This window comes from Cucumis melo, chromosome 9 (assembly GCF_025177605.1).
Source record: "Cucumis melo cultivar AY chromosome 9, USDA_Cmelo_AY_1.0, whole genome shotgun sequence".
Lineage (NCBI taxonomy): Eukaryota > Viridiplantae > Streptophyta > Magnoliopsida > Cucurbitales > Cucurbitaceae > Cucumis > Cucumis melo.
Genome location: NC_066865.1, coordinates 19,026,305 through 19,048,724, shown reverse-complemented (window position 1 = coordinate 19,048,724; position 22,420 = coordinate 19,026,305). Strand labels below are relative to the sequence as shown.

Sequence of the window (22,420 nt, the reverse complement as noted above, 5' to 3'; positions counted from 1 at the left end):
GCTGAGACTTAGTTATATGACTCCTTGATTCTTGACACTTTGTTATTTTATATTGGAACAATATCAATATATGAAGTGTTTGTGGATTTCTGACGTTAATTGCAAATCGGTTGCTCATAAATCCTCACAAAGTGCTTTGAACACCATAGAGAAAGAGAGTATGTATGTTGTTGCATCTCCTTCTTTCAAACGCAAACAATTCTAATTCATTCATCCAACTCTGTGTTGTGTTAATATTTTGTTTCTTTGATAAACTGTTTTGAATGCTTTTTATGTGGTTTTTGTTTTAAGCTTTTATTGGAACTTAACACCAATCTACTTCTATAATTACCATGTGCAACTTGCAGATAACTTTGCTAGTGTTTTTCGCTTCTCTCTATGTTTTTGTCCTATGAGATCTTTTGTAGATCGGGGAATAGTCCTTAACCATAAAATATCTTAGCCTAAAGTCCAAATTCGAGTCTTTTTGGGATTGTTTTCTACTTCTCCCTGCATTTTGCTTGCCAAATTCGTTTTAAATTAGCAGCAACTTATAAATGACTAATTTTTTTCCTTTTTCTCTAACTAATTCGTTTTGATGGATTTTCTTTACGCTTTGAGAATGTTTGATAATCCTAGCTCGACGAGACCTTTTGTAAGTTAAGGAATAGTCTTTACCCATTAAATATCTAAGCATAAAGTCCAGTTTTAGATTTTCTTTTAGATTCTTTTCCATTTCTCTCTACATTACACTATTCAAATCTGTTTTAAATCGATAGCAGTTTATTAAAGCCTTTTTTTTCTTTTTTGCTAATTAATTGGTTTTGATGGTTGGTCTTTCTTCTTTGATGATGTTTGATAATCCCAGCTTGATGAGACATTTTATACGTCGGGGAATAATAGTTTAGGTTTTGATTTTAAGTAATGAACTTATGAATCCTACATTTTGTTGTTTTTACTTGTTAGTTTGATGCTCAACAATAATTGTCAAATTGTTGATTGTCCACGAAGGCCTGAATCTTGAATTACTGTAATGTTGTATGATCAAGTGAAACGTTATGTTATATTTTAAGTTTCTCTAAGCTAGATTATTGAGAGTTTGAATTGGGTTTCAAATGCAAATGGTTCACTTAGGATAGAAAATGCAAGTGTTTATCTATGAATTTTACATGGGCGTTTCAGGCAAAACTTGTGAATTGCTATAAAATATTGTATGAGCAAGTGAAACTTTATGTTATCTTTCACTGTAGATTGGTTCATGTGGTCGGTTTAAGGAGATCCGCTTCTCAAGCTCATAGTAGTAGATTGGTTCAAAGTCGATAAAAGCTTTGATGGCATTGCATTGCATCCCCGAAATTTAGTTCAGGTATTTTCGCTGCATTTTTGCATCTACAAATAGTAGAAACCCCTAACATAATCTATGGCGTACTGTATTCTTAATCTTAATCACCATATTTTTCCTTTACAAAAAGTAGCATGCTTGATGCCTTTCAGTTTACATGTTGAATTTATTTTTCCTTTATTAAAGGAAGTTAGGAGCTCTAACTGATTGTTGTTAAGTAATTTCACCTTGGAAATTGTCTATTTCTATAGCTTCATTGTTGAATGGGTCAATATAGAATCATGTAATTTTTTGTCTGTGTCCTTGATTTTCAACTCCAACCAACGTGCTTCTTGTACAGAAATGAAGTTATGAGTTGTACCTTAATCCACCATGGTGCTCTTTGCGGTTTCAAAGTCTATGACTGCGTCGATAAACATGAGTCTGTTTTCAAAAGCATCCTTTTAATGAGATGCCTTCTTTTGGATTGCCGATAAGAGTTTTAACGCACCCATTCGAGGGGTGTCCCCCTCATCTTCCCTTTCTGCTTCTATTTCTCACTCTGAATCGTTAAATTACTGCAAGGAGGCTTGCAAAGCTGTCACCTAGCCGCAGTGTGGTTATTAGGCTACCCGATGGGGGCCTTTTCCAAGAGGCAAGAAATAGGTCTTGTCTGATTTGAATTTGACTGGTGTGCTCCTCGAGGAGTACTAGAGCTTGAGATATGTGGTTTTTTATCGTTTGTGAAGTTTGTTTGGGGATTAGGCTTTTGAGATCATATTCCTGGGATCTAGTGTAGTCACATTCTTCTTTTGGGACCCTTGGTTGCCACCGTAGTCAAACAGTCTCTCTGCGATGGTAAAAGCAAAGGTAGGATCTTGAACTTGCTATTCGTATAACTTAGTCCTAGCCCACGGCTTGAGCCCCTCTACAAAGCAGAATACTTTGTGTTTTTCTAACATGTCTCAAATATCCAACATAACACAGCATAATTGTTTTACATACTCTCTGATGGTTCCGGTGTGTGAGTTGCCGCAATTTTCTTCTAGCAATAAATTCAACATTTTTAGGGAAGAATTGGGCCCTTAATTCTTTCTTAAGATCTTCCCACATGTCAATGGTACATCGACCATTCTTGATGCCGTTCACTTTCGACCTCCATCAGAGTTTTGCATCATCAGACAGATGCATGGAGACTAATGTCACCTTGGTTTCTTCAAAATTGGTTCCACTAGCCTTAAAGTATTGCTGCATATCGAAGATGAAATTTCAAGTTCTTTAACATCGCGGTTCCCATTGAAGGCTTTGGGTTCTTGGATCTTGAGCTTACTCGAAACACTACATACTGGATTCGAGGTCTGGTTCCCCACTGCTCGCATCGTCAAATTTACTTGCATTTTCATCTTGGCCATTTCGACCTCGATTTTCTTGATCGTTGCTTTAAAATCGTCAGATAGATCGCTAAAAAGCTTTAGCATGGTCTTTTGATAGAGTCAAGCTCTTCGACAAGATCTTCCATGTACGCAACAAAACTCAAAGCGCTACTCCTACGTTTAAAACTACCCGCTTGGGTGGTTTTATATTTCAATGAATCAACCCTTAGCGTCAGTTCACTTATGGCTAACCCGTGCACTCAACCATTCAAGGCATCTATTTCTCCGACTTTTTCTTCCAACACCTCTAAGCTGGAGAAATCTTACTTCATATGGAAATTCTATCAAATACAAGAATTGCTCCTCAATCTTAGTCAGTCGCTCAGATTGCGACTTCGACAGTTGTTTAATAACTGACATACTTGCATCTCGCTTAGTCAAGGAGCTAACAAAGCTTTGATACCACTTGTCACAATCGCAACTTTTCAAACATGGGACGGGTGATTATGCGACACTTGTTCTAACTTAGTGAACAAATCGGTCGTCTAAAATCTAGAACTCGCTGAAAAACTTGAGATACGACGTAGCCTCCCTTCACGTTTTGAGAGAAAATGGTTTTACAAAATGTGAAAGAGAAAGAAAAGCATTGAAAACATCGTTAAAGAAAGCATTAAAGACTACCAGTTGCAAAGAAATCTTAGATTGCAAAGAGTACAACAAGGCTTGGTTGAGAATTCAACTACTATATCTCCCCTATAGTACATTTTGAACAATTTTAACTTTGACAGGCTTGAATATGAAAATGCCGAAACCTCACATCCTATGTCGGCGACAACAAATGAAAGCAATAGGCTAAACTAAGTACAAAACATAAAGATAAGGTGGTTTGAGGATGTTCGGACATGCGGCCATGCGCAAACAACGCCTTGACAAGCATGCTCGTAACACATGGCATTGCGTTGTGTCACAATCACAACCTTTTAAACATAGGACGGGTGATTGTGCGACACTTGTTTTACTCAATCAATAGGTCAGCCGTGCAAAATCCGAAAATCACGGACAAACTCGCGGTAAGATATCCCTTCACATTCTTGAGAAAATTGTTTTATAAATTGTGAGAGAAAGAAATTAATTGAAAACGTCATTAAAGAAATCATTGAAGGCTATCAATTTCAAAGAAAGCTATGATTGCAAAGAAAGCTATGATTGCAAAGAAAGCTTTGATTGCAAAGAGTATAACAAGGCTTGGTCGGGGATTTAACTATTATATCTCCCCTATAGTACATTTTAAACATTTTTAGCTTTCACAGACTTGCATATGAAAATGTTGAAACATCACACCCTAGGTTGACTACATAAAAAGGAAAGCAATAGACTAAACTAAGTACAAAACATAAAGATATGGTGATTTTAGGGGTATCTGAGCGTGCGGCTATAGACAAACAATGTCCTGGACAAGCATGCTCGTGACATTTTCTCCCACTTAAATACTTGACGTTCCTATCGACTAGTGAAGCTTGAACTCTTCGATCTTCTACATCTAGGCTTTTAGGTCTTCAACTCGTTCTCAACTGGTTTCTTCCATGAGAAGGTTCTTCCACTTTAATAGGTACTTATGGATCCTTCTTGTGGGTCTTCAGCCATTTTTTACTCCTTCGGTCAAGATTTCTTCAACATCTTTATCTTCTTTCTGACTGAGGTTGATGGTTGGTCGAACTATGACATTGCGCTGCAAGTCTTTGGGATCTTGATGGCAGGGCTTTAAGTTACTCACATGAATTATTGGATGGTTTTCATCCATATGGGCAACGACACTCTGTAAGATGTATTCCCCTCCCTTTAGAGCACTTCCACTGGTCCCTCGAATTTTCTGACGAGGTGCTGGTCTTTGTCCTCGAAATCAAATCTGTTTTGGTCACAATTTGATGAGGACTTAATCTTACGCTCGAAACTCAAGAGGGCGACGCTTTTTATCTGTCCACTTCTTCATTCGCCTCGAGGCTTTCTCTAAGTACGCTTAATCGATGTCTTTCATCTATTTCCATTCCTAAATAAAGTTGTGAGTTTGGGTTCTTCCCCAAACAAGGATGATCACCAAGGTGTGGCAATACAGGTTGCCTACTACAAACAATCTCAAACGGGCTTCTCCCGGTTGATGAACACGTCTGAGCATTGAAACAGAATTGGGTCACGTCCAACAGCTGAATCCAATTCTTTTAGTCTTGCTTCCACAAAATGATGCAGATATTCTTTGAGAATACAGTTGAATTGTTCGATCTGATCGTTAATCTAGGGATGGTAACTTGAGGATATATTCAGACTTGTCCCCAAGAAGGTAAATTATTCTATCTAGAAAGTGCCAATGAATCTACCATTCTATTGCTCAAAATGTTTGTCGAGACTCCCCACAGCTGCCATCGCCACCACTGCTAAAAGCAGTCTTTCGTGCCCCAACCTGTGCCAAGTCGTCGTGGAACCCACCACCGTCGTCCCTCGTGCCCAGCCCATACCTTGTCATCGTCCCTCGTGCCCAGTCCGTACCTTATCATCGTCGAACAGTCCTTCTTCGATTGTCGTTGTGCTTGCCACCACTATCGGACAAGTCATTTTCTTTGAACCAAATGTTAGTTACCCTTTTATTCTTATACTTCATCTTATAGAGTCAGTTGGAAAAAAGAAATCGAAAGCTAGAGACAATGATGATTATTTGAGGTATGTATATTTGTTTTCATGGAAAATGTTTTGTTCTAACATCTTAATGGAAGTGGCTATTGTTCGTAGGTTTATTGATTAGGTTTGTTGCTGCTATAGTTGTCTTTTCCATTTTTCCTTGGCCAAAGCTAGGTATTTCCATTTTCCCATTTTTTCATTTTTCCATTAGGTGTATACTCATAATAGTCTTGTTCTCATCGCTGGTTTTTTTTTTTTTTTTTTTGCATACAAACAAGTTCACTCTGCTTCTACTGATGTATCTTTCCCTGACATATTGTTTCAATTTGATGTAAAATAGTTTCCTTTTATGAAGTAAAAGTTCAGAATGCCTTCTCATTTTATGAATATTAATGTCTAGTCAGCGTGGGTTATAAGAAGGATATGGGAAATTCTTTACGAATTAAAAGTCTAGCTTTCTGATCCATGTTTGAGGAGCATGGCATGATTTTCTCCAGTTCATTATAATCCAGATGAAGAATGAATTTGGTATTTGCCAAAGAAAATACTAGGTTGTTCAATTAGGTTATTTAGAGAATCTTTCAGGTGAAGTACCTTTTCTTTTTATTTAAATTGAAACTCATCTCTGAACCTTGGTGGGAGATCTGTAAAATTCATCCACAAAGTCTAGTAGGAACGTTTCTTCTTTCTCCCCATCAAGTTGATGAAATGACTAGTCTATATTTTTGTCAATGTTAGTATCCTCTTAGAGATCTCTTAGTCACAGGAGCAAACTTGTTTGCTACTCTATCTTAATAGATTATAAATGAAGGGATCTATTAAAATGAAGTGATGGTGACTAGTGTTTAGTAATTGATTCTAAGCTCCTCGAGACACCTGCACCCATCACAAAGTTTGACCACAACATCAAGAATTTTTTGTATTAAGCTCTCCTCAATATTGAAACTTGAGACTTTAATTAAGTTAGAGACTCCAAGTTCTTATCTAGGTATGGCTAAGACTTAGTTATATGACTCCTGGATTCTTGACCACTTTGTTACTGTATATTGGAACAATATCACTCTTTGGAGTGTATGTAGATTTCTGACGTTAATTGCAAATCGGTTGCTCATAAATCCTCACAAAGTGCTTTGAACACCATGGAGAAAGAGAGTATGTACGTTGTTGCATCTCCTTCTTTCAAACGCAAACAATTCTAATGCATTCATCCAACTGTGTGTTGTGTTAATATTTTGTTTCTTTGATAAACTGTTTTGATAGTTTTTTGTGTGGTTTTTGTTTTAAGCTCTTATTGGAATTTAACACTAATATATACTTCTATAATTACTATGTGCAACTTGCAGATTTCTTTGCTAGTGTTTTTCACTTCTCTCTGTGTTTCTGTCCTATGAGACCTTTTGTAGATCGGGGAATAGTCTTTACCCATAAAATATCTTAGCCTAAAGTCCATATTTTGAGTCTTTTTGTGATTGTTTTCCACTTCTCCTTGCATTTTGCTTGCCAAATTCATCTTAAATTAGCTGCAACTTATAAATGCCTAATTGTTTTTTCCTTTTTCTCAAACTAATTCGTTTTCATGAATTTTCTTTATGCTTTGAGAATGTTTGATAATCCCAACTCGATGAGACCTTTTGTAGGTTAGGGAATAGTCTTTACCCATTAAATATCTTAGCATAAAGTCCAGTTTTAGATTTTCTTTTAGATTGTTCTCTACTTCTCTCTGCATTATGCTTTTCAATTCTGTTTTAAATTGGTAGCAGTTTATTAATGTCTATTTTTTTTCTTTTTTCGCTAATTAATTGGTTTTAATGGCCGGTCTTTCTGCTTTGATGATGTTTGATAATCCCAATTCGATGAGACCTTTTGTACGTCGGGGAATAGTCTTTACCCATCAAGTATCTGAGCCTAAAGTCCAGAGACAGAGGTAATAATAGTTTAGGTTTCGTTTTAGGTAATGAACTTATGAATCCTACATTTTGTTGTTTTTACTTGTTAGTTTGACGCTCAACAATAATTGCCAAATTGTTGATTGTGCACGGAGGCCTGAATCTTGAATTGTTATGAAATGTTGTAAGATCAAGTGAAACTTTATGTTATATTTTAAGTTTCTCTGGGCTAGATTATTGAGAGTTTGAATTGGGTTTCAAATGCAAATGGTTCACTTAGGATAGAAAATGCAAGTGTTTATCTATGAATTTTGCATGTTGGCGGTTTTAGGCAAAACTTGTGAATTGCTATAAAATTTTGTATGATCAAGTGAAACTTTATGTTATCTTTCACTGTAGATTGGTTCATGTGGTCGGTTTTAAGAGATCCTCTTCCCAAGCTCATAGTAGTAGATTGGTTCAGAGTCGATAAAAGCTTTGATGGCATTACATTGCATCCCTAAAATTTAGTTCGGGTATTTTCGCTGCATTTTTGCGTCTACAAACAGGAAATGGCATTATATTGAGTCAAGCTTTATTTCTTGAATTTGTTCTGAATGAGAAAACAGGAAATGGGTACTGAAGAGACCCAGGGAATTGTCTTTTACTTATTTATTTATTTGGGGGGGGGGGGGGTTCTATATGAGCTATGAAGGGAAAAAGATGGAAATGTGATATGTCAGTAATCGGTGAAGTGACTATGCCTGAGCTTTTCTTGCTACTGAGTTCATTAACCCAATCTTTGTAAATATTCTTTCACACCTCTTTGCTTGTTAGTGGTGTTAAAACTTTACTCTCAAAATATCAAAGGCGTTGGAACTGTGGAGAAGTGCAACTGATGTTTTAGCTATGCGAATACAGCTATAGTCCTAGTGATGTTTTAGCTACTAAATGTTGTATGTTCTTGGGAATTGAATAGTGATATTTAAAAAAGTATATTATAGATAAAATATGTGAAAATACTACATTAATATAGCTTTCATTTAAAGGTATGATTAAACTTTTATATTTGTTAAAAAATGTTATTATAAACAATCAACAACTTTAAACTTGCTATAAAATGTTTTTCATAGCATTAAAAAAATGCTATAATAAATCATATAAATAGAAGAATACGCTATTAAAAAGTTGTTTTTATAACCTTTCCAAAACTCTACCAAAATGCTTACTTTTTATAGCTTTTATAAAACAATATTAAAAATCTAGGCTTTTAATAACGTGGGCTATCGCGACTTTTGGTAAAACGCTATAAAATGTCTACAATAGCGTTTTTAGTGAGCTATCATAGACATTTTTTCTTGTAATGTATTGTTTGTAGAATGATTGAAGTCATATCGGATTGAAAGCTAAGCGATGTGTAGATATATAGCCAGGCGGCCGTTGAAGGTTGAAGACCGAGAAGACGTTTAGATTTTCTTATTCAACTCCTGTCTTAGGATTTTTTTCATGCACTGTTGTAGAATGTGTATATATAAACACAATATTAAGATTTCATTTTGTGTATACAAATGTAAAAGACAAATCTTATATTTTCCCGAACTCGAAATTCATGCATGTATATGACCATATCTTCGGAGTGAACAATCTACCATGAAGATATATGGCTGCAATCCTTAATTACTTTTCATTTTAATTCATATCCCCATCAAAATAATATATTTAAAATCTTAAATTAATCAACTTTTCAATATCCTTTTAAATTTTTGTTAAATTTACCACTAAAAATATTACATTTCAAAAACTTAAGTGGTGTTTGGCTAACTATCTTCAATAATGTTTGGTCTGCCCATTTGAAATGTTGATGAAGTTGAGTTGGTTAACTCTCTCCATACGATGTTTTCAATAACTTCATTCGTCTACAACATCATAACTCACATCAATAAAACTCTTTTAAGTATCTAACAAATTGGACGCACACTTGTGTAAAAGTAATTTTTAGAAAATGTGGACAAGAACATTAGAAAATGAAAATCATCTTTGAAAAACATTTTCTCCAATGTCATCCAAATAGGTTGTAATCTTTTTTTTTTAATGTAAAAAAAATCAAATTAGATGCTATAAAAAAGGAAGAAAATCATTTTTTACAGTAATCTTTGTCCGTTATACCAATTTTTAACCCTAAAACTTGAATAATTGCATCAATTTTAACCTCAAACTTGAATAATTATTTTGACATAACTTATTTATTTATTTATTTTGTTTATGTTCCACCAGCCCACCAAAAGAGGCGTCAAATCCAAACAAACCAACATAACATACATAGAACAATCGGAGAATATATAAACGAAACTCATTGAAATAAATAAATAAAAAGAATGGAAGAAACAAACTTAACAAACTCTACCAATCATCATAATCAAATTCAACTCAAAAATTAAATCATATGTAGCTATTGTTATAATCTTGAAGGTCCTATTTGTTAACCATTTTTTTTAATGAAAATTAAGTCTATTTACTTCTCATTTCTTATAATTGATGTCCAAATTTTTACATACAATGGTTGAATTTTTAGGTAAATTGAAAAAGACAAAAACAAATTTTTAAAAGTTACATTTTTTTGTTAGTTTTCAACGTTGTCTTTTAAATCTTTAGTAAATAAAATTTGAAAATAACAAGAGTATTTATAAGTTTATTTTAAAACATAAAATAAAATTTGAAAATAACAAGAGTATTTATCAATAAAAACGAAATAACCTAACAAATCTAAGATAAGATCCCAAGAACCGTCTTCATTTGGTTTTGGGTTTTGGATGCGTTTTCTTGGTACGGAAGGCCAAGGAGAAGACCGAAGGGGTATACAAACTTTGTTGGCATCGAGAATTTGGAAAGTTAAAAAGAGACAAAATTGATGGTGGGGACACAACATCTATTATTTATTTATTTAGATTTTTAATCGATTTTTATATATAACAAAGTGAGAGTCACCTTATTTTGAGTGACATGAAAGAGAGCAACTTCCGATTGGTCATCAAAAGAAAAAGATTTTTGTATGGTTGACGAAATCATATCATTTAACAAATTTACAACCTCCAAAACAATCGAAATCAACCTTCACATTTGAGATATTAGGAGAAGGAGTACTCGCCATCTTATAGCATATTGTCATTGCTTCCAAGAATCTTCACTTTCTTACAACGAGAAAAAAAAACTTCAAACCAGTAAGATGAACATATCCCAACGAGTTTTGTAGTACCCAATCCAAACTATGCTCTAAAATTTCCATCAAAATCTCAAAATTTTGAGATTTCAAAGGGCTCAAAATTTTAGTTGGGAGACATTTTTTTTTCTCTAATTTTGATGAAACTTCAAATTTTCGAGAATATTTTGAGATATTTTATTTCTCTCCATTTAAACGAAATTTCAAGATTTCAAGAAATTTCTACATATCAACAAAAATTCGATTTTTATGATTAACTATATTAGTTCATATCAAGATTTTTTTTTAATTTATAGTTCTAATACATATTTAAAATTATATTGATTCAGTTTTTTTTATGTGTTATGTTTTTCTCAAATTTTAGCTTTATTTTTTACCCAAAACTTTAATTTCTAAAACAATTTATTTTGCAAATAACCAGAAACAGAAAAAACCTATATTTATTTTTAACATTATTCAAACTTTTTTTACGAAATTTTCTCATTATTGCACCTTCAAATATTTCTAAACTTTATAGTATTTTGTAGTATAATTATTTTTCCATTTGTTTTAAATTATGTTATTGTATCAACATTTACACATCTATTTACAACGGACATCTAAATGTTGTCGTACATTATTGAAACTGTTATTATAAATGACAATCATATATAGTCTATTTAAGTCACAATAAAAGTATCATTAATTAATTATAACAACTTACGTCACTTTTTTTTTTGGGATAGTTGCAAATTTAGCAATTATATTCAAAATAATTAAGTATATAACAACATTTTAAAAAAATTGCAAATATAGCAAAATCTGTCAAAATCTATCAATGATAAGAGTCTATCATCGATAGATCATGTAGCAAATGTTGGTCTATCACTGATAAACCATAAGAGTCTATCAACGATAGAAGTGTATCACTGATAGATTTTGCTATATTTGCAATTTTTTTAAAATATTGCTACATACTTAATAATTATTCTAAAAATTGCTACCTATTATAATTACCCTTTTTTTTTAATTTCTATAGAAATTAATATTTCCATGAAAGTTAAGCCCTAATGGAAAAGGAAACTATCCACTACGATATAGCAAACCCTAATGGCTATGATACTATATAGTCAATAATTCAGAGAAAAGTATTTCTTATTCATATAGAATTAGAGTAAATTTCCAAAACTAAAATTTCTCCTTAAAACATACTATAATTAGTCAAACAAAAAAGAGTGTTAATAGTCAAATATATTTTTTATTTGATAATTAATTATTTGTGTTAATTACAACAATAACTATAAAAATTAGTTGTGTTTATGATCAATCCGTGTATGTTAATAGTTAAATAAAACTAATAAAAATATTCTTAAATTTTTTTTAAGTTTAAGGGTATTCTTAAAATAAAACTTAACAATTTCAATACATTTGAATCTTTTTAAAAGTTTAATAAAATTTAGAATTGTTTTTTTTAAATTAGTTCTATTTTTACTCCTATGAATCTTGAATTAAAATTAAAAATGTGTAATTTGGATAAGGTGAAACAAAAAATCAGAAAACATTTAAATTTATTTATGTTTATAAATAAATGTTTTATTTTTCATACGTTACAAAGTCATATTACACTATTTCAAATTTCAAAAAGAACTTCGTTATCTCTTCTTCGAAACCCTCCCTTCACAGCTTCTCTCTCATTTCTAATTCCTTCGTCTCTCTTCTCAACTGCAAATCTCTCTTTCCTCCTCCCCTTCTCTCTCGCTCTCTTGTCTCCTTCGTCTTCCTCATCTTCACTCTTCCTATCTCTCAATTTCCATTCTCTAAAACGAAGCATGCACCCAAGAAACCCTATTTTGCTATATACCCATGTCGCCGATCCACTGCCATCTTCTATTCCTAGCGCTAACGGCGCCGGAATCAAGGGCGGCAGACCCCTCGGAAACGTACGTCGTCTTCCAAAGAAAATGCTTCACCGTCCGATCCCAATTCCATGGTTCCCGATTCCAAACCCTCGCCGACTAAGGTGAAGAGCCTGCTCCCTCTTCTAACCCACTTAAGCGGAAGCTCAGTATGGAGACCGTTCTTGAGAATTCCATCCCTGGGTTGTCCGATTCTATTGCGAAGGTAATTTACCTGGTGTAATTATGGGGTTTTTGGTATATTTTTGTCTTAATTTGGGTGGTGAAATGACATTTTCCTGTAATTTGAAAAACTAATTTGGTCTTATGCTGAATCATCTCACAGATTAGAGAAGATGTAAAATCTGGTGTAGGAAATTTAACAGAGGTGTGTGTATCCACAATGGCAGATGTTACTCGGCTTCTAATGAAGGTTTTTATCTTCCTCGTGCTAATATGCCACCTAAGTGCACCCCTATCCCTGCAACCGTGTACTAAAAAAATTGTTACAGTTGTCCAGAATGTCTATATATAATTTGTATGCCATCCTTTATATTTTGAATATTGTAATTTTGTAGATCGGTGGAACTGACTTCCGTATGCGGTTGAAATCATAAACTCAAGATTAATCATCAAGTTTTGGACCTTGTTAAGTGAAATTAGTTCTATTACTAAAGCATGAAAAAAGATAAACTTTAATAAAGATTAAAAAATGTTTGACACTTTATAGTCTTGATTTGTGTCATAGACTTCTTAAAGCACGAAGTCTCTTATCATGATACTGTGAAAAATTGCATGCCTTTAGTAGTTCATGGTCTCCACTGTTCTTCCTTTTCATGGTTAACCTTTTAAAATGAATTGAATACAATTTTAAACACCATCTTTATAATCTCAGAATAATTATGCAGGGTTTATCAGAATAATTATGTTTGTTTTTCAGATATACTGAATATTACTTTGATTACTCATTCATTTTAATTTCTGTTGTTAGTCGATTATGGCGGCTCGCTTTGGAAATTTGTTACGTAGCTACTGCCAAAAGCTTTAAATTGCCTTCCGGATGCACCTCAAAGTCAGCTTCATTCTTTGCATTTTCTAATTTCTAGGTCACTCTATTCAGCCATGGAAGTACGGAGGTAAGTTAAGTTCCCTTTTGGAATCCAAGTTCTTCTGTACTTCTTGTTGGAGTTTAAGAGGCATTTTTGTTGTTGTTCTTCTTCTTGCATAACTGTGGTTGTGGAATTTGGGCTTTAAGTAGTGAAAGAACTTGTATTATAGTTTTCTGTGGTAAAAGGAATTGAACCCACTTGCCATATGTTCACTCAATTTGATTTTTTACTGTAATTTGAGTCAGTTATGGTCATTTTCAAGGGGTTCAATTGCATCTGGGAAGTTGGGAAGGAGTCAAAAGGGATTTTTTAAGCCAGAACTGACTTCTCTCACTTTCTTTTTCTACACTACTAACTTCCAAAGTTTTTGTGACTGTTAGAAGTTTCATCAAGTGTTTGTGTTTGTGTTTGCTACTTGGTTATGCTTCATAGTTGCTTTAGGTTCACAAAAATACTATAACCAGGAGTTTGAGACCTTTTTGTGTGTAGGAACTAACACCAATTGAACATTTCAAAAGTGAAAAGAAGTTGGGTTTATAGAAAATATAGTGCCATTTGGTTGAGTTATGACTACTTTTGAAGATGGTTTTATTTTAACTATGACTGCATTTAGTTTGGTTTTTTGGTACTTCGTTCACTGTCCATTTTCTCTCCATGGTCGAGTTTCTCTCCCCCTCATTTATTTTTTATAACATTCATTAGATCACTCTTTAAATCATTCAATTACAAAGGAAAGGCTACTTCAATTCATCATCAATAAACTATTTTTTTCCTTTAGTAACAATCACTCACATCATATTGTCATTTCTCTATGTATTGTCTATAGACAAGGGTGAATTATAATTCTCTTCTAAGGTTAAATAATCACCAGCTAATCATTTAGGAAATATTGCAGTTAAATGGCTCTTGGGTTGTCAACTATACTAATTTTTATCTATTTTCTGTGTGCGGTTGAAATTCTTCTGATGTCCCCCATCTTCTGTGATTCTCTTCTTCAAAATCAAATAGTAGAAGTATCTGTTGGTTCATCTGTTCCACTTGCTTTGTCCCCTGTCCAGGAGTCCAGAAAGTTTTCAGATGTCGAGGGTCTTTTGAATCTACTCATTCTTAAAGAAAATAGATGGACTTCTAGCGATCTCCCAAAAAGTGCCCGGGCTCCTTGTTTTGCTCTTCTTTACTTAAACCCCCCAAGAAAAGTAAATTTTTTTCCAACGATTCTTCTCTTTCCAACTAAACCCACATTCCCATTTTCACCAAAATGCATTCCAATCACTTGCTTCTTGAGGAGCCCATTCGGATGGCTTCCATTTTGGAGCCTTCCAAGGCTCTAAGTCTTGCTTTTTCGGTTTTGATTTTACTTCCATCTTTCAATTGCTGCATTTTGTTCAGTGTACGTAGATTGCATTTTTTCTTGTATTTGAGGCCCCTTGAAATTTTGTTGTTCGTTGCCCTCTTGTTTTCCAGAGCTTCTTTCCTACAAGGACTAAGATTGTTGGTACTCTGGGTCCTAACTCTCGATCTGTACAAGTTATTTCTGCTTGTTTGACGGCTGGAATGTCGGGTATGGTTGGCTTCCTTAGCAATTCTCCTTTTGTTTCTAGTGGGTAATGCGTTTGAGTTAAAATAGGGAACTTTTGTTTTTCTATTCTTTCTTTGGTGGCTGCTTGTTGCTTTGTTCGACTTTTCGTCGGGTAGTCCGGATTACCATCAAGAGACTTTGGAAAATTTGAAGATTTCTGTTAAAAGCACCAAGAAACTTTGTGCTGTATGTTCGTTTTTAATATGTTTGAGGGTATATTTTATCATTTGAACTTTCCTACCATTTTCTTAGTAACTTGGCCAAAGAATAAGTAAGATAATTCTTCTGCTTTTTTCAGGTTATGCTGGATACAGCGGGTCCTGAGGTGTTGGTTGTAACTAAAGTGAGAATCTATCTCTCTTCAGGAAGATGGGTTTGTTGTTCTAACAGCCAATCAAAAACTAGAGGCATCTTCGGAGCTGCTACTTATAAATTATGGTGGACTTTCAAAGGTTGGGAAATACTACTTGTGGAACATTTTAGATTAGGCCAAATCCACAAGGAAAATCTGTAGCCCTGAAGTTTAGGAAAAACTTTCTATGAATTAAAGTTTTATTTTAAATTTATATTCAAAAGCCCCTCGTATATTTCTAGAAGTGGCTATTTGTTGTTATACAAGAAAATAAAACAAACAAATAAATAAATCCAAACTATTATTTAATCTAAAACCATCGATTAAACTAATGTTAACTGACTATACTAATGATCTCATTACTTGTCTGCATCGTGTCTGTTGCCTGATGCAATTTACTATCAGTCAAAATTGCATCGTATGAAGACACGTGAGTTTTTCATTAAAAGTTGATAAGAGGTTGAGATTTTAATATTCTTTAGTTTATGCAATAAGATATTTTGCAAAGTCAAACTTTATAAAAGATAGGCGTTCTTTCCTTCACTGCATTGAGTATACAGTAATCTCCTTCATATTACTAAACTTGAAATTTTCTTATATAGGTCGTTAAGAAAGGAGACACCCTTTTTCTTGGTCAGTACCTCTTTACTGGAAGTGAAACATCTGTCTGGTTGGAGGTAATGGAGCATATTGGTAGCAATCTTCAAATTTTTTTCACTGTAAGGAATCATGGTAAATGATGTTACTGAGTTATGTCTGTTGGGGATTTATCAGGTTTTCGAAGTGAAAGGAGATGATGTTGGTTGTGTGGTAAAGAACTCTGCCACGTTGGTTGGTATAATGTACACTTTGCATGCTGCTGAAATTCACATTGATCTTCCAACACTTACTGTGAAAGACAAAGAGTAACATTCTTCGGTTTCCTATTTGTTATGCCTGTTAAGTCTCTCTGATTGCTTGCAATTAGCTTATACAACCTTAACATGATTGGTAGCTCATAGTATTTTTTGATGCTTACTGGTGACTTTCGATCATAGCTACGTGGGGAGTAAAAAACAAGATTGACTTCCTCTCTCTGTCACATGCTAGACATGTGGAAGATGTTCGACAAGTATTATTTCCTTGCATTGAGTCTTCACTTTAAACAAATGATCGACTGTGGGTGATTTGACTATGTTGATTATTACAATAGAGGATATTGATTGCTAAATTAAATTTTTATGTAGGCTCGGTAATTTCTTTCTAATCTAGGTGACCTTAACCAAACGCAAATATTTGCAAGGATTGAAAGTGTAGAGGTAAGTCATTGTTACCTCACTTTTTACTCGTATTCTTTACCATGGTTACCTTAGAATTGATTATTTCTGTTTTCTACATTGTTACAGGTGTTTTTGTTTCAGAAAACTGCCCTTTATAGATGTAATATGGCTGGAAAGCCTGCTGTTTTAACTCGTATGGTAGACAGCATGACTAACAACTTGAGACCTACACGTGCAGTAGCTACTGATGTTGCCAATGCTGTACTTGATGGTGAGTTATTCAATTTTTAAATCTCTATTGTTTAAAGACCGAAGATGTAGGGATTTTTTAAGTCATGGTTCTTTTAAATCTCTCTCTACCTTCTAAAGCCACAGATCTCATAATAACTGATGCTGAAGATTGGGTTGAACTTTTTAAAATTTATCTATTTTATGTTCAATTGTATCATTATATTTAGTATAAATCAGGGTTCTTAGTTCCATTCCTGACTAGGGGTATGATTGTATGACGTTTTTTATAACCTGTCTTCTCATGAGTGTGCAGGAAGTGATGCAATTATTCTTGGGGCCAAGACATTGCGTGGATTACATCCAGTAGAAACTGTTTCAACCGTTAGTAGAATATGTGCTGAGGTAATTTGTGTGTGTATGAGATAGCAACACAGTTTTTAAACCTAAGCTTTATGTAGTATAAGGTATTTCCATTCCTTCATTCATTACTTTTTCATTAATGAATTGATGAAGGCACAACTTTCATTTGGAGAAAACGAACATTTACCGTGAGGTCATGAGTGCACTAAAAGGACTAGAAAAGGGCCCATTAAAGGGAAGTAGAAGGAAAGCCATACATGAAAAAAAACACAAACCCTTGCCGGGAAAGGATAAAGTTACAAGTAAAACAAAGGAATATCTCTAAAAGTGGAGGCTGTTATGGCCAAAGAAAATTTTGCATGCTTTCCTTTATAACCACCATTTATAACCACCCATTTATAACCACCATTTAGTGCTGCATGCTGCATTCTTTTGTTACTCTGTGAAGTCTCTTTAGGTAAGTTTCTCCCCCACAAAAAGAACTAAAAAGTTTCTTTGATACTATTTAAAGTAAAAAAAGAAGGAAAACATTCTAAAATCCTGTGCACTAAGGGGCTCGTGAGTTAGAAAAAGTTCACTCAACTGAAGGTGGAACCTTGACAGTGGCCAAAGTTTCTCCCCATCCCCTTTCTTTTAATAAGAACTCTTGCATTTCTCCCTATCCGTATTTGTCACATTATTACCTTGATTCTTTTAACTTCGAAACAGAAAATTTTTGTTGATCAAATGAAAATATTACCAAGGAACTAAGGAAGTTACGAAAAACTTCCAATCGAGGAATTTAAACATCCCAAAGATAGAAACAAATAATTATAGTAAAATCTCAACACTCCACCCAAATGATAAAATAAAAAACTCAGTTATGAAGTTTCAAGGAGAGTAAATTCAAAAAAAGCTAATCTACCTAAGAACCATGAATTAATAAAGGCTATTTGCTGCATTCAATCTCTTCCTTTATATGCTTGCAAGCCATGTTCGTTGACCGCCACTTTTGTGCTTGTTTTAGCCTTTTCATCGTTTTTTAGATGGATTACACTATCCTCAAAGATTGATTTAGTTAGAATTTTTTAAGAGAAAAAGAGGGAAGATATAAAATTTTATAAACATGAAAAAGCATAAGATCAATCTGTATTCTGGTTTCAAAAAGCAATCTGTGACATGAATGCTTCGAGGTGTGATAATACATAATGTCATAACCATGCTTATTCTTAATATAGTATTATGTTTCACTGTGCATTTGCAAGAGAATACCAGGATGTAGGTTCATTTATCAACCTTCATTTTTGTTTGTTTAAAAGAGTTAGTAGGTGTTTTCAACTGATAATCAATTGGTCAAACTATTAGTTTGTTTTGGTGAAGAACATACATAAAAGAAGAAGATAATTGATACCAACAGTTACTCTCGTGTGCCTTTTAATAGGCTTTTAATAATATTACTCTTTTAGGTTATTGGAGCGTTTTGGTATTTATTCACTGCAGAGAGAAACAACTTGCTGGGAAGAAAGCTATGCAAATTGGCCTCTAAACTGTAATTACATAGGCAACTTGAGTGCCAATTTGAGTGCCAACACCTTTTGCTCTCCAAAAGCTGAAAATGGTTCCAATTCTTTTGATTTTGGAATATTCAAAAATGCTCTTTGTATTGTGGGATCAAGAAAGATCGTGAAGTAACTGTCTCTCTGTTTTTTACGGGGTCTACAGAAATTGAGGTTTGTCTTTAAAAGATTCTTTACCCTCTGATTCATTTTTTTGTATTCACTTTTACCGGTTTAGCTCATTATCTATTATAAAATTGTACTTGTGCTTCTTTGGCATTCTTGTTATGTGAGAAACAACAAAGTACCTACCTTAGTAATGCATATTTTTTGAGCAAGATAAAGACGTTTGACTGAGTTAAGTTATCATTTCACATTTATCCCTTGTTCTCACTTGACATCAATTCTAGAGCTTATAGGAGAACTCCATGACATTTTTCTTTAAGAGTAGTTTTCGTGCTTCTAAAAGAAAAGACATGAAGTTTATTGATTTATCATGGATAAAAGATTCTTGTCCGAAAATGAAAGAACTTTACAAGTTAGAACTTGGAAACTCGTTTAATGAATATGGATGATTGCATTTCATAAGTACTTTTCAAGTTCTTCACATCTGGATGAATTACACTACACTCTAAGATTGATGCCTTTGGTCATTGATCCGGGTTCAATTAGGGAAAGTTCGGTTGCATGATCGATCTTAAACAATGCAAAATTTTATTGCTTTCTTTTAAATTATGTAGATTTTTTTTAATTTTTTGTTTAACCTCTAATAAAATTTGATAGAAATTCATGTTTTCTTTCTGTAGGAATAAAGGGAAATGAAGTATAATCGAATTTGGAACCTTTGCAAGCAAGGGGAGGTTTTCTATTCACCCTTTTTTTTTTCTTCATCCTTGGAATCTTGCTTAAAATACTTTGAGGACAAAGCAAAATTTTAAGTGGGGGTGGGGTTGTAGCCTTGCATGTTCCATGTCCTTTGGGAAATTTTCATTTTGCCAAAAATGCCCAAATTTTAAAAATTTTCAAATTCTCTATTCATAGAATAAATACCATGTTTACTTTGCTTTTTAGCTTCGAAAAGCATGTCTGCCTAACCTTTGAGCATAGAGCTCGGGTTTGTGATTGTGTTTGTTATTTGAATATTTTAAATATGTTGAAAATGCATACTTTGATAGTTTAATGAGTAGAGAACATGTTATCCATTTTCTGAATATTGTGAATACAGTACATACTTAATAATATATGATGAAAACATTTGCTGTTGAAAACATGACCTAACCAAAACAGACTTGCCTAGCCCTTAGAGTTCAGCCAGTTAGGTCAAATAGAATGCGTTGAGCTCCCTCAGTATCAGAACTTGTGTGGGGAACTCTTCACTTTTGGCCTAACCAAACCCAGACGTGCCTTGCCCTTGGTGTTTAGCCGGTTAGGTCAAGTAACATGCGTTGAGCTCCCTCAGTATCAGAACTTGTGTGGGGAACTCTTCACTTTTGGCCTAACCAAAACCATACCTGCCTCGCCCTTAGAGATCAGCCGGTTAGGTCAAGTAGAATGCGTTGGGCTCCCTCAGTATCAGAACTTGTGTGGGGAACTCTTCACTTTTGGCCTAACCAAAACCAGACCTGCCTCGCCCTTAGTGTTCAGCCGGTTAGGTCAAGTAGAATGCGTTGGGCTCCCTCAGTATCAAAACTTGTGTGGGGAACTCTTCACTTTTGGCCTAACTAAAACCAGACCTTCCTCGCCCTTAGAGTTCAGCCGGTTAGGTCAAGTAGAATGCGTTGGGCTCCCTCAGTATCAGAACTTGTGTGGGGAACTCTTCACTTTTGGCCTAACCAAAACCAGACCTGCCTCGCCCTTAGTGTTCAGCCGGTTAGGTCAAGTAGAATGCGTTGGGCTCCCTCAGTATCAGAACTTGTGTGGGGAACTCTTCACTTTTGGCCTAACCAAAACCAGACCTTCCTCGCCCTTAGAGTTCAGCCGGTGAGGTCAAGTAGAATGCGTTGGGCTCCCTCAGTATCAGAACTTGTGTGGGGAACTCTTCACTTTTGGCCTAACCAAAACCAGACCTTCCTCGCCCTTAGAGTTCAGCTGGTGAGGTCAAGTAGAATGCGTTGGGCTCCCTCAGTATCAGAACTTGTGTGGGGAACTCTTCACTTTTGGCCTAACCAAAACCAGACCTTCCTCGCCCTTAGTGTTCAGCCGGTTAGGTCAAGTAGAATGCGTTGGGCTCCCTCAGTATCAGAACTTGTGTGGGGAACTCTTCACTTTTGGCCTAACCAAAACCAGACCTGCCTCGCCCTTAGTGTTCAGCCGGTTAGGTCAAGTAGAATGCGTTGGGCTCCCTCAGTATCAGAACTTGTGTGGGGAACTCTTCACTTTTGGCCTAACCAAAACCAGACCTGCCTCGCCCTTAGAGTTCACCCGGTGAGGTCAAGTAGAATGCGTTGGGCTCCCTCAGTATCAGAACTTGTGTGGGGAACTCTTCACTTTTGGCCTAACCAAAACCAGACCTTCCTCGCCCTTAGAGTTCACCCGGTCAGGTCAAGTAGAATGCGTTGGGCTCCCTCAGTATCAGAACTTGTGTGGGGAACTCTTCACTTTTGGCCTAACCAAAACCAGACCTTCCTCGCCCTTAGAGTTCACCCGGTGAGGTCAAGTAGAATGCGTTGGGCTCCCTCAGTATCAGAACTTGTGTGGGGAACTCTTCACTTTTGGCCTAACCAAAACCAGACCTTCCTCGCCCTTAGTGTTCAACCGGTTAGGTCAAGTAAAATGCATGCAGTTCTTGTGGAATGTTCGTATAAAAAATTAAAGTTTGTTGAGTTTGAGATTGTATATGGAAATAAATGTCTTTTTTACCTTTAAATTTTGATGAAATTGCATTTCTTTTTCGTTAGTCAGATTCTTCTTTTGAATCTTCGAAATTTCTTAATTCTTGATTTTGTAATGTTGAATGGATGTGAAACAATGTTAGGGTCTGAAATTTTGGCAGAATGTTAGGATGAGGATTTAGGATATAATTCCTCTTTCTTATAAGGATCTGAAGCTATATAAAGGTATTCTTCTCTATTTCCAATCATATGTGGTAATCTTGTAGGTTCTTTAATTTTAGGTGGAAATTTTAGGATATTCTAAGGTAATTTTTGCTTTCTTAATAGGTTTTGTTGCTTGTTTTCATGCCATTGTTGAGTGTTTCTTGGTTGATTATCAACCATTCTTCCTGTTGGATCTAAAACCCAAATGTTCTTACCCAAAGTGAAATCTTTTTGTATAAGAGATTTTTCCACGCTAATTTTCTATTTACCACATAGGTGCTCTATCTTGAAATGTAAAGGACTCAACATGAGTTACTCTCCACCTTACGGTGATAGAAATCTTAGGTCTCTTAAAAGTTTTCCTCTTTCGTTTCGGTTGTACATAAGAGAAGGGATAAAAGATTTCTGAAGGTAGAACAATTAACAAGTAGAAGAAGATGAAGAGAAAGGTTAGTGAAATAAAAAAGAACACAAAGATTAACCGGTTTTGTTAGGTTTATCTTCTTTATTGCTTTTCAATCTTTGTGAAGAATTTTACAAAGTAAACTCTCTCAACTTCATTTATGACTTCTTTTGCATGTAGAAATTTAAAGGATATGCTTCAACAATGAGCCTAATGGTTACATCAGACAACAGGTATTTTGTTTTGATTTCTTTTTGT

General features: G+C 34.6%; 1 protein-coding gene, 3 non-coding genes and 1 pseudogene across 4 annotated transcripts; all 5 read left to right on the top strand.

The window, feature by feature from the left end:
• The first annotated feature begins 586 nt into the window (after positions 1-586).
• LOC127151102 (small nucleolar RNA snoR69Y) lies at positions 587-680 on the top strand. The gene has a single exon (XR_007823840.1). It is a non-coding gene; the product is annotated as a small nucleolar RNA snoR69Y (small nucleolar RNA).
• A 6,248-nt stretch (positions 681-6,928) lies between these two features.
• LOC127151100 (small nucleolar RNA snoR69Y) lies at positions 6,929-7,022 on the top strand. The gene has a single exon (XR_007823838.1). It is a non-coding gene; the product is annotated as a small nucleolar RNA snoR69Y (small nucleolar RNA).
• Positions 7,023-7,162: 140 nt separating this feature from the next.
• Positions 7,163-7,254, top strand: LOC127151097 (small nucleolar RNA snoR69Y). The gene has a single exon (XR_007823835.1). It is a non-coding gene; the product is annotated as a small nucleolar RNA snoR69Y (small nucleolar RNA).
• Positions 7,255-14,666: 7,412 nt separating this feature from the next.
• LOC103503149 (pyruvate kinase 2, cytosolic-like) lies at positions 14,667-20,177 on the top strand (annotated as a pseudogene).
• A 250-nt stretch (positions 20,178-20,427) lies between these two features.
• Positions 20,428-22,336, top strand: LOC127151048 (uncharacterized). The gene is made up of 2 exons (XM_051090366.1): positions 20,428-21,042; positions 21,265-22,336. The coding sequence occupies exons 1-2, from the start codon at positions 20,498-20,500 to the stop codon at positions 21,587-21,589; spliced, it is 870 nt and encodes a 289-aa protein (XP_050946323.1). The 5' UTR covers positions 20,428-20,497; the 3' UTR covers positions 21,590-22,336.
• The last annotated feature ends 84 nt before the right edge of the window (positions 22,337-22,420 follow it).